The sequence below is a fragment of the Amphibalanus amphitrite genome, unplaced genomic scaffold (genome assembly GCF_019059575.1).
Source record: "Amphibalanus amphitrite isolate SeventyFive unplaced genomic scaffold, NRLGWU_Aamphi_draft 000912F_arrow, whole genome shotgun sequence".
NCBI classification, from domain to species: Eukaryota; Metazoa; Arthropoda; class Thecostraca; order Balanomorpha; family Balanidae; genus Amphibalanus; species Amphibalanus amphitrite.
In genome coordinates, this window is record NW_024882406.1 from 221,126 (window position 1) to 231,922 (window position 10,797).

General features: G+C 49.7%; 1 protein-coding gene across 1 annotated transcript; it reads left to right on the forward strand.

Moving 5' to 3' along the window:
* Positions 1-5,642: 5,642 nt before the first annotated feature.
* LOC122367974 (probable indole-3-acetic acid-amido synthetase GH3.9) lies at positions 5,643-8,641 on the forward strand. The gene is made up of 3 exons (XM_043341545.1): positions 5,643-5,818; positions 6,156-6,418; positions 6,635-8,641. The coding sequence occupies exons 1-3, from the start codon at positions 5,776-5,778 to the stop codon at positions 8,141-8,143; spliced, it is 1,815 nt and encodes a 604-aa protein (XP_043197480.1). The 5' UTR covers positions 5,643-5,775; the 3' UTR covers positions 8,144-8,641.
* The last annotated feature ends 2,156 nt before the right edge of the window (positions 8,642-10,797 follow it).

Genomic DNA, 10,797 nt, shown 5'->3' on the forward strand with positions numbered 1-10,797 from the left:
GTTGTTCGTTCCAGAACATCCCACATATGTGGGTGGAAAGATGGGCCGCGATGGCGATTTCGCTGGGGTCTTCTGATGTAAGTGTCGTCAAAATAATCAATAACGGAGTTAAGAATGTCCGAAAACTCGAATCTTCTATAATTTTGATAAAAGCAAAGCTAGAACAGTTGCTGTTCCTCTGAGGTCGCTCTGTTACGGATCGCCGTTTTAAATAATCGCTCAAGAGTGTGAGCCGCTGCTCTGGAGTTCGCTAAAAATGCGGTCGCTGTTTTGAGTGAATCGCTGTTTTTGAGTCGCTGTTTTCTGAATCGCTGTTTGACGCGCACACCGCGCGGGTTAACGAGTGGCTGCTGGGGTGCCTGGTCGAGAGCCGCGCCCCATGCAAAAACTCGGGTCAAACATCGTTGATATTGATAGACAAATTCAGTTATAATTGGAAAACAATGGGAACGATTTTGAGTCATATTACTTTAAGTTGGCTACACAAGTGTTTCGATATAAATCTTTTTCAAACCATAAAGACAAAGTCACTGTAAATAATTCGCCTAAATACCGGGTGGAAATTAAAGGTGGGTGTACCTCATTTTACAGTTGAATAAAACCAAAAATGTTCAACACAGACATAATTGTATTACATCATTTCAAAGCACATTCTTTGGAGATTTAGTTGCGACCGGTCCAGCATCTTCACGCTCCACGGCCTCACCGCTACAGCGCGTGCTCGAAAAGCCCGCCTTGTCTTGAGTGGCACAGCTGTGCTCGCTTGTCCACTTCACGGAGAACTTTGGCGCACGTTTCCCTGCTGATGCCTCTGACCTCTTTCTTGATGGCGCGCTTCAGCTCTGTCAGGTTCTGCGGGTCACCCTGGTACACTTTCGACTTCAAATACCCCCACAGGAAGAAGTCCAGCCGTGTCAAGTCGGGGGAGTGAGGGGGCCACGGATGACTCGTCTTCCGGCTGATGCGCGGTCGCCGAAGTGCTCCTCAAGCCATGCGAGGGTCAGTTTTGCCGTGTGAGGGCTTGATCTTGCTGGAACCACCAGCTGCCCTGATCGCCGTCACCGGCTCTCCTGATCTCCTTCAGGAACTTGTTCAAGACGCTGATGTAGCGGTCGGTTGTGATGGTGGTCGTCGCGCCATCGCTGGTCTCGAACCAAAATGGCCCGATGATGCCACTGGCGCTCATGGCACACCAGACGGTGACCCTGGGGCTGTGGAGAGGCAGCTGATGCACGTCTTCTGGCTTCTCCGAGGCCCAGATCCTGCAGTTTTGGCGGTTTACTTTGCCGTTCAGACAGAAATGTGCCTCGTCGCTGAACCAAACTTGTTGCAAGAAGTCCGGATTTTCGCGCACTTTCTCCTTCAGCCAGCTTGAAAACGTCATTCGCTGCCCCTCATCGTGTGGCGCCAAGTGCTGGTGGACGGGCAGCTTGTAGGGTTTCAGGTTGAGATCCTTCGTCAGAATTTTCCTCAATGTTAAGTGGTTAGTGCCAACTTCCTGAGCGATCTTTCGGATGGATTTCGAGGGGTCACGCTCGATTGCATCCCTCACCTTTTTGATGACGTCAGGGGTTCGTTTTGATATTGGCCGGCCGCTGTGACCCCTGCTCTGGTTCAGGACAGAGCCCTCTTTTATGAAACCTTCACACAGACGGAGTATTGTTTTTCTTGTCGGAGTTCTTTTCTTTCCAAACTGTGCTCTGAACTTCCGCTGTGTCTGAATAATGGATCTGGTGTTCCAATAGGAATCTACCAGTTTTACTTTTTCCTCAGTAGGTACTGATTGGAGACATGATTGAAAACGATTAAAAAGTGTTCCCGAAAAATATCCAACCCTCGTGCTTTCGAATTTTGCATGATAGCACGCGCTAAGCTAAATAGTGTGCATGCTAGAAGGAAGGTAAATGCGGTACACCTTTAATTTCCACTCTGTATCAAAGTTGTCAAAATACTTTGCGACACAGATTAAAATTCAAATAGGAATGCTTCCTTCACACACGTCGTTTCTCACTTTGCACTTCTAGTTCTTAGATCCTGCAAAATAAGATCAGCCGTAAATCTGCTCCGTAGGGGGGGGGCGAACCCCCCCCCCTGTCCTTTTCCGTAGATATCTCCTAAACGACTGCAGATAGCGCCACCAAACTTTCAGGACCCCCCTGGGCATCAATTTTACACACTGTGACCAAAACTTTTCAAAGGCTATGATAGGTTGGCCACAAATGACGTCAGAATGACGCATGTTCTGCCATTTTCGACCGAAAGAGCTTTGCGAGGAGAGCTGTCAGGATCGGTTTGACCTAGGTCAATGAAATTTGGTCACAAGGTAGTTCCCCGTTTGGGCTATCGAACGCCGTTTGAATTTTGAATATCGGCCGGTAATTTTTCGAGATCTAAGGGGGGGCGAAACGCCCCCCCCCCCCCTTACGGATGGTAGGGTCCGCCGATAGCCCTACGGGGCGCGGGTTATCTTTAGGCGGCGCACATCGCCAAAACAAAATTTTCGCTGAAAAAATCACTTTCAATGTCAATTGTTAGTACAAAAATCGCATTTGCATTCCTTTGCACTCGGATCGTCGTTCGTCGTTCGAGCTCGTCGAAGTAACTTCAGGCGGTTGCATTATGAAGCCAAGAACCTTTTTTTTTGTTCGATCAAAAAACAAGGCAGTCGTCGGGGTGGCTTCGGTTGTGGGGTGACGTTCTGTCCCATGGCCGCCTGAGAAGGGCGAGGGTTCCAGTTAGCACTTGGTCCACAAGATATGCTACCTAGCCAGTGCCACCAACCAACAGGGGCGGAGCTTCCTATACAGTTGGTGGGGCAGCTGCCCCACCAACTAGGTATTTTGCCCCACCAATAAGCGTTTTGCCCCACCAACTTTAGCTGATTTCTAAGACTTTGTTGCTTTGCAAATTAATCTTTTTTCGCATTGAATAGCTTTGGAATGCCTGTTTGATGCAAAATAATACATGTTTGTCTGTAATGATAGGAATTGATTCAGTGTGGCATTTTATTCAACTTTATAATCGGACATTGTGGGTTTGACGACTTTTTGCCCCACCAACTTCCTTGGAAAAGCTCCACCCATGCCAACCAACCGTAAATGTTCCGCAAATAGCTCATAACTGCTAGAACGGTAATATTGCATATTCCAGCTGCCATTTCACGCACCGAACGAAAGATTTCAGCAATACCGTCAGCCATATTATGCCATGCTATATTACTGCATTCTTGGCTCTGTTATTATTCGCACTATTCAGAATACCTAGCATACAAATACCTGCACGGATGTTGGTAATATTCTCCTCACCACACCTGCCAATGATTGAGTGACTAGAAAACCGCAATTGGCTTGCGGATCCGTTCCGAGACACAGCAAATTGCGTGAATTACGTGCATTTAGGGCTACGTTTTGGTTATTGGTGCGTTTTCTGGCTATTGGCTTCATCTTTTGCCGCTTGGTTTACATTTGTGACATGATATTTTCAAAAAAGCAATCCAAGTTTCGTTCACTGTTTTCGCAGCGCTACAATCATTACACCTGATGTATGTACATTGTACATCTGTCTTCGTCGCTGTTACTGCTTCATTGTTTATTTACTTTACGGTGTGAACACGAACAGTTGTGGCGGCCGAGATAAAAGATAAAAATTGACAATTATGCTTTGACGGAAAAGAAAGGCATTGCAGTTCGATATCTGACCGCACACTGAACTGAAAACAATTCTTATAGCGATGTAAATTCCATTTTCTGAACAAAAAAGAATCTTGTTATTTACGAGCGCGGTAACCATGGCACCATAATCTAGGGCGGGAAAATAAAAGTGAATCATGCAAAGCGCAATAAAACAAGAATATAAAAATGAGATGAAATATGATATCGTTGTTTGAAACATTAGCGAGACCTGCCGCTGCACTTATTTACGCGTTATTTTTACCAATTTCGCAGATCCATGACACAGTTTATCCCGCCGATTGTTTGCAGGAAGCAGGACTGTCGCCGTTACGACGATGGCTGCTGATCCCGTGCTGGAGTTGTTGAATCTCTGCCGGCTTCCCAACGGACGTCAATCGCAGGCGGAGGACTGGTTCCGACCTTGCTGATGTGGTCTTCACCCGGACGTCATTTCGTTCTTCTGCAAGTGCGTCAGAGGCTAGACGACATGATCAGTGATCAGCTCCCGCCTCACCGAGCTCTGGCTGCGCAAATCCAGCCCGTGCCTTTGAACATCCGTTCTAAGGCGAGTGCTTTCCACGCCCGGTTGTCATCTCCGTTCTCTAAATCAGCAGCCTGGGAGCATCGACCGATCGAACTTGTTGCGTTAGCGTGTCAAACCTACTATCCTTTTCAAACCTACTGTAGTATGTGCACTCGAGCATGTAGACATACGGATGACACCGACTTCCCTGTTTCAGGGCGGCGAAGCAGATCCCGGGTAGCGCCAGACGGAATGGAGATTTCGGTCTGCGTCAATCCCCTGCGTTTCTGCCACCGAGGGTGAACCACAAGTCACTACGCAAAGGGCTGTTCCTGCTCCAGAGGACAACGCCATGCGGTTTCGTCTGCTCCCACATTAAAGCCAGAGGCAGTCACCCGAATTTCGACTGTTTATTGTTATTTTATGAGACCAACTTTTCGTCTACCGGTGACTTCATTTCTACCTGTGGGACTTTTTGGAGGAATCCGCTAACCGCCGCTTGTTTTTGAACACCAGAATTCGGAAGGTTTTCTTCAATCAGAAATCGGCAAATTGTGCAGCTGGTATGCAATCTCACCAAACAGTGCAGAAGCATCAGAAGTGAACACTGAAAAGCTTGAGCTCCCTGGGCATTTGCTGAGAGTCGCCAAGGCTGAGCGTAGATACGTTATGTCAAAATGCATCAGTTTTTTTCTTTGCAAGACATAGGCCCACTACCCGAAGTCTGTTTTGAATACAACACTATGGCATGTAGCATGTTTTTGCATTGAGCGGGCATGTTTTTCGACGAGAACCCTGAATAGTGAATACGGGACAGGACTGAGGACACGCCTGACGGAGAGCTCTGACTACTCTGTATCTAGCACGATAGGCGACTACTGAACGCGCGCCAAGCACGGTCCGATTCTGCAATGAGGGGCCATTAGAAACCAGGAGGCCCCCATAATCCCACCTGTTGGAGGCCCCATCTTCCCACTTGTTGGCCCCCCCCCCCAAAAAAAAAACTGCGTCTATTGAGCTTATCTAGCTGTTCAGGCAGCATCTCAACATGAATAGCCACTTTATTTTCAGGAGGCCCCCTTTTCAGCTTTTTAACTTTTTATTTTATTTTTGAAAAAAATCGGCCAAGGGGGGGGGGGCATGGCCCCCATGCCCCCCCCCCCTTGTATCCGCGCCTGGTGCGTCTGCGTGCGTGAGCATTAGAAATGCATGCGCAAAGCTTTGGCAAAGATAAAGCCAAAGGTAATGGGAATGCATAGAGAAACCAGCTCCGAGACGTTTCTTATCAGCTACCGATGCCGTTAGCTATTCACATATTCCAGCTCTGCTATGTTGACCTTCGGCGATCTCTAAATTTGGACCGGTTTCGTAACCGGGCCAGACGTGCAGGTCTGTGACGTAGGGCAGGCATCGTTGCCACTTATCCAAACATACCTCATCTGAGCAGTACTGGGGAGGGAGCCGCGGCCGGCTCCGCAGAGTGCTCAGCGGGGCTCCCAGACGTCGCCAGGTCAACACTGGCTAAACAGTGGGATAGTTCACCGCAGTTGTGATTGATCGGTGCTATCACACTGGCAAATAATGGGAGAATGGTGGACGACTCTGCTGTGGTGCGTACTATCAGGTGAGTTTGAAAAGGCGCCAATGAGTTCCTGAGCTCAGTCTGCGTGTGTGTGACACCTTTGTTGAAATTTGTCGGTTTCAAAACTTTACTTTTTTATTCAACCTTGACGTTAGGAAGTATATATCTACTTGGTTATAAGTTTGGAACTTTCGATATGTGGCATATCTTTTTCAAACCATTCCCTTGGTTCACCAGAGCCTGAAAAGTATGTAGATATCAAAAATTGTAACCCATGAGCTGTCAGTCAATGGTCGGTTAGGCAATGCGAAGGAGGCATTTACTTACGTCTGAAGTCTGTCCGTGTGTCCGTCTGACGTTTGTCCTGATCACATTGCAGGCGTAGTGGCGCTGTTAGTGGCGGTGGCGGTCGACATGGCACTGCTGCCCCGCTCCCGGTTCCACACCTGGCGCTCTCTGATCCTGACTTACCTGGTACGTCGTGCCTTCCATCTGGTGGCGTGGCACAACAGGCGGACCCTCAGCGCAAGATACGCCTCCTTTTACAGCACGCAAGAAGAGTTTGTGATGAAAACCCTGAAGCGGCATGCAGATAGTGCGTATGGACGGGACTTTCGTTTCTCGGACATGCACTCACTCGAGGTATGTATCTATGAACATTGTTGGATAATGGATTCCATACAGCATTGGCATTACACTATTCGTTTTCAAATATAGATCACGTAATATGTATTACCATTGTTTTCAGAATTAGTTGCGCAGGCATAAGTCAAAACGAGTTCATATTCAGTAGATGTCATTTTACTATTGCACTTTGTAGTTAAAGTTATGTCTCAAGAGCACGGCTCTCCTTTTCAGGATTTTCGCCGTCTCCATCCAGTCACCGAATACAGCCACTACCAGCCGTACATTGATCGGGTGATGGAAGGGGACGTTCGCGCCATGTTCCACCCTGGCGAAGAGATCACAGCATTCTTCTGCTCCTCGGGAACCACCGGCGTCAGCAAGTACATCCCCATGACGAAGCGTGTCACGCTGGCACAGGCCGTGGCTATGTTCGGGGCCCTAGACTTCTTTCCCTGGAACCTGCGGAATATCATTACTCTGCCGGTAGCCACGCGGTGGAAGTACTCTCCAACGGGAGTGAGGATAGGGTCGACCTCAGCGTTCGCTCAGAGCTCGCCAGTTATTGCTTGTCAGTGTACGATGCTACCAGAGGCTAACATATTTACAACGGCGTCCAAAGCGCTTCACGTTGGTCTCGTGCTGGCGCTGCGAGACAGCCAGGCTTGTATCTGGGACGCGGGATTTGTGTTTACTCTTTGGAACCAGCTTCACTTTATGGAAAATAATTGGCCTAGCATAGTTGACGACATTCGGTGCGGCAGGCTTAGTCCGGCTCTGGACGTCACTGAACAGGAGCGGAGGACCATCGACTCGCTCCTCATTCCCGACCCCGAGAGAGCCGCCCACCTTCAGAGGGAGTTTGAGCGAGGCTTTGACGGCATTGTGCCGAGAGTTCTGCCTCATGTAGAGAAGGTAATGGCCATGTGTTCCGGAACCTCGATGAACGTTTACATTGAACGGTGCAAGCCGTACCTGGGCAAACTCAAAATCTCGTCAGCGATGTATGGAGGTTCCGAGAGCATATTGGGTGTCAACATCAACAACCCTGGCGAAAAGCCTGCTTATGCGATGCTACCTGGGCTCAACTTCATCGAGTTTCTGCCGGTTGACGAGTCAGGTGATGCGGAGGAGAGCGCCACTCCACTGTTGGCCTCAGAGGTCCAGATGGACCAGCTGTACGAGGTGGTGCTGACCAGTGCTGCTGGTCTGTACCGGTACCGGATGGGGGACGTGGTGCGCGTGGTCGGCTCCTTCCACGGCACGCCCACCGTCGACTTCCAGTTCCGCGCCAAACAGATGCTCAACGTGCACATGGAGAAGGTGTCGGAGGCGGCGTTCACGGGCGCGCTGCGACGGGCCGTCGACGGCTGGCCGGACCACCAGCTGGTGGACTTCACCACTGCTGAGAGCGTGCTGGACCCAGCCGCTGCCGACTCAGCGGACTCACCTCCCCACTACCTGGTGCTGATGGAGCTGTCCGGACCGTCTCTCCCACCGCAGCAAGCCGCTGACATTGACAAAACCCTGCAGAACGAGCACTCCGTCTACCGGTCGTTCCGTGCCAAGTCCTCGATTGGCCCGATGAGGGTGGTGTGTGTTCGGCCGGGCACTTTTGCCGGCTATCGTCAGCACGTCTTCGATACTACCCAGACCACAATGAGTCAGTTCAAGCAGCCACGCGTTCTACGCGCCGAAGAGCAAGTCAAGTTCTTTCTGAATAGGGCGATATCAACAGAGTGAGGTGCATGCTGACGTATACTGAGGACTGTTTACCCCATGCCATGCTGTTATTTTGTATCCGCGACTGGTGGAAACTGAAAGCAGACAAACAGATCAGATTTAGAAATGCCTTGCCGCCTCGTGGCTTCTGCGGCTAACCACGCCGGCAGCACGTATCCGCCCAGCACGCTTCCCTATAATGAACGAGCAGCAGATGTGTGATAGGCTCTTATTTTAGGCCAGATGTGTCATAATTTCTGGTTCCATGTAAATATGATGTTACAGTCAGTGTAATGTGTTTGTGGACATTTTTGTCGTCCAATAACCTACATTGTGTGTAGGATGTTCACCGAAGTATAGGCATCGTGCTAAGTATATTGCGTCCACTCACAACTGAAAAGCCATAATGTGTGCAGATGTGGACTGTACAAATAAAATAAGGTCAATTCATAAATCGTCTTTCAATTTCACGGGAATGGGCGCTCCAAAACTCACGTGCTTTGTCTACATATATGGACCCCATCAGAGCCATACTTCACTTGTTCTGAATGTTCAGTCAGTCGTCATCCGGTGCTCATCCACTAAGTGTGGAATGGGCACCAGAAGACGGCAGGTTGTGGGTGAGAAATAAGTGAGATTCATTGATAAAAGATATAAGTTTAAGTACAGTTCTAAAGGAAATGATAATACGGTCATGATCGAACGTGGTAGCAAAATGTAATCTTATTTGTAGAGATAAATAGTGTTAATGACGCACGGTGCGTAGGTACGGTGAGTGCACTGCACCAAAGAGTCGTGCACTTGAGTCGTGGGTGTGTTGTGCACTTGGCCCTTTTACTGTATTGACCGTGTTTGTTAAGATGCGAAACATGAAAGTCGAAATGGCTTTTATTCACGGCCTACATTTACAATGTCTTAATAAATAGGACGGGAGACAGTAATATTGATTATCTCTTCTGTCACGAATCGAATCTTAATTACAGTAACTCTTGCAAGCGTCGGGTACAATGACATGCTCAACACAAAATTGCCGTAGATCAGCACCTGAATAACCGCCTCGCTGTGGCATCGTCCACCAGTAAGGGGCGCGTGCGGCAGCTCGAGAGATTCGCGAAGTAGCTAGAAGGACTGCACTAGCTCCGAACGGCTTAGGTTGAAAGTTTGGGACGCTGCTGAGACTTCCGTCAAAACGGCCACACGGAGCTGCCGCTCATGAGGTTAAATCAACGTATACATCAACTGCACAAACTGAGCTACATGAACTTACGAACTGAACTACAGCTGATGCCCGGAAAGGAAAGAACTTATAGAAAATAGACCTATGATGCGTACAGGAACGGTTTGTCGTGCGACAGTTGACAGACAACACTTGCCGCATTCAAAGCAGGAATGTCTTTCGAACAGGGAATCAGGTGTGCCAAAGCTTCATGTAGGTAAAGAGTTGGTTGAAAGCTGATATTGTTCATGCGACAATGTATCGACACCTGGCATATAACACATGGAAGTCGCTGTTTATGCAACAAAATATAGAATTCATCCTATGATACCGGGTTCTGATGCTCCCAAAACAGAAAAGGACTAATGTTCATATAGGGGGGGGGCGAGATTACACGCTACGTCACGGGACACATTCACGACTATGTAGAGCTGGATTGTTATGTGCCGAGTAACGTGATGTTCAAGGTGCCACAAGCACGAGCCTTCCAAACTTCAGGGAGTGGTATTGGCCGTTACAGCTTGTTGTTAAATGGCCTGGATGCTGAAATACTGCTCCTCGCTGGCTCCATCCCTGAGGACCTCAGCAGCTCGTGGCCGACTCGTAACACGTCTGCTGGCTTCCTTAGAACCTCCGCAGCTCGTTGCTGGCGATGGAGTGGAGCTCCAAGTTTGGGTCGGCAGATGCGACCGGCGGCTGCTCCTCATTCTTGGCCGCATGCTGTGCGACACTGCGAGTCGCATCCAGATCATCTACGCGGCGGGACTTACAGCAAAGCATCTTGCGGTAGGCGGCACGCAGTTTGGCGTTCAGTAAGCCGTAAGCCCAGCCTTCGAAAATGAAGCCAAGAAGACGTAGTTGATGCAGGATACCGTTCAGCATCGGTCGCGGCCGCCAGCGACTGGAGATGCGGACCAGCGGTGCCACGATGTCCAGCGAAACGGTCAGCGATAGCACCGTGACGATGCTCTTGAAGGCGCGGTAGTTGTCGAGGAAGGTCTTGCGCTCTCCATTGCCTTCATCATGCCCATGCTGGCGTCGTTGTTGGTCCTCCTTCATGAGCTTCTTGTAAGTGCGGTGACCCACGGTGCCAGCGTAGAGCAGCATGCCGGCCGTGATCAATGAAAAGGTTACCATTTCCATCTCTGCCAGGATGGTAAAGGCGTGGGTCATGCCCGTCTCCCAGCGGCAGCCGCTGTAGGTCGAGTTGCCACCGCGGCTGACGACGTGCTCGAAGAACGTCTCCATGTCGGTCAGGAACGACACCAAGCCGAAGAGGACATTGGCGGCGAATACGATCCAGATGGAGGTAAAGAGCCACGGCCTGGCCTGCGTCATGATGGCATAGTGCTGCAGCGGATACGCGACCGCCACGAACTGATCGAGAGCGGCGCACGACTGAGCCGCCTTGAAAGCGATGCCAGCACCGCTGCCTCCGTACTGCATGAAATGGCACAGC

What these genes read in the sequence shown, in the direction of transcription:
- LOC122367974 (XM_043341545.1), top strand. Translation starts at nt 5,776, where the DNA reads ATGGGAGAATGGTGGACGACTCTGCTGTGGTGCGTACTATCAG. An exon ending in GCTGTGGTGCGTACTATCAG is followed by an intron (nt 5,819 to 6,155) that starts GTGAGTTTGAAA and finishes ATCACATTGCAG; the next exon opens with GCGTAGTGGCGCTGTTAGTG. An exon ending in CGGACATGCACTCACTCGAG is followed by an intron (nt 6,419 to 6,634) that starts GTATGTATCTAT and finishes TCTCCTTTTCAG; the next exon opens with GATTTTCGCCGTCTCCATCC.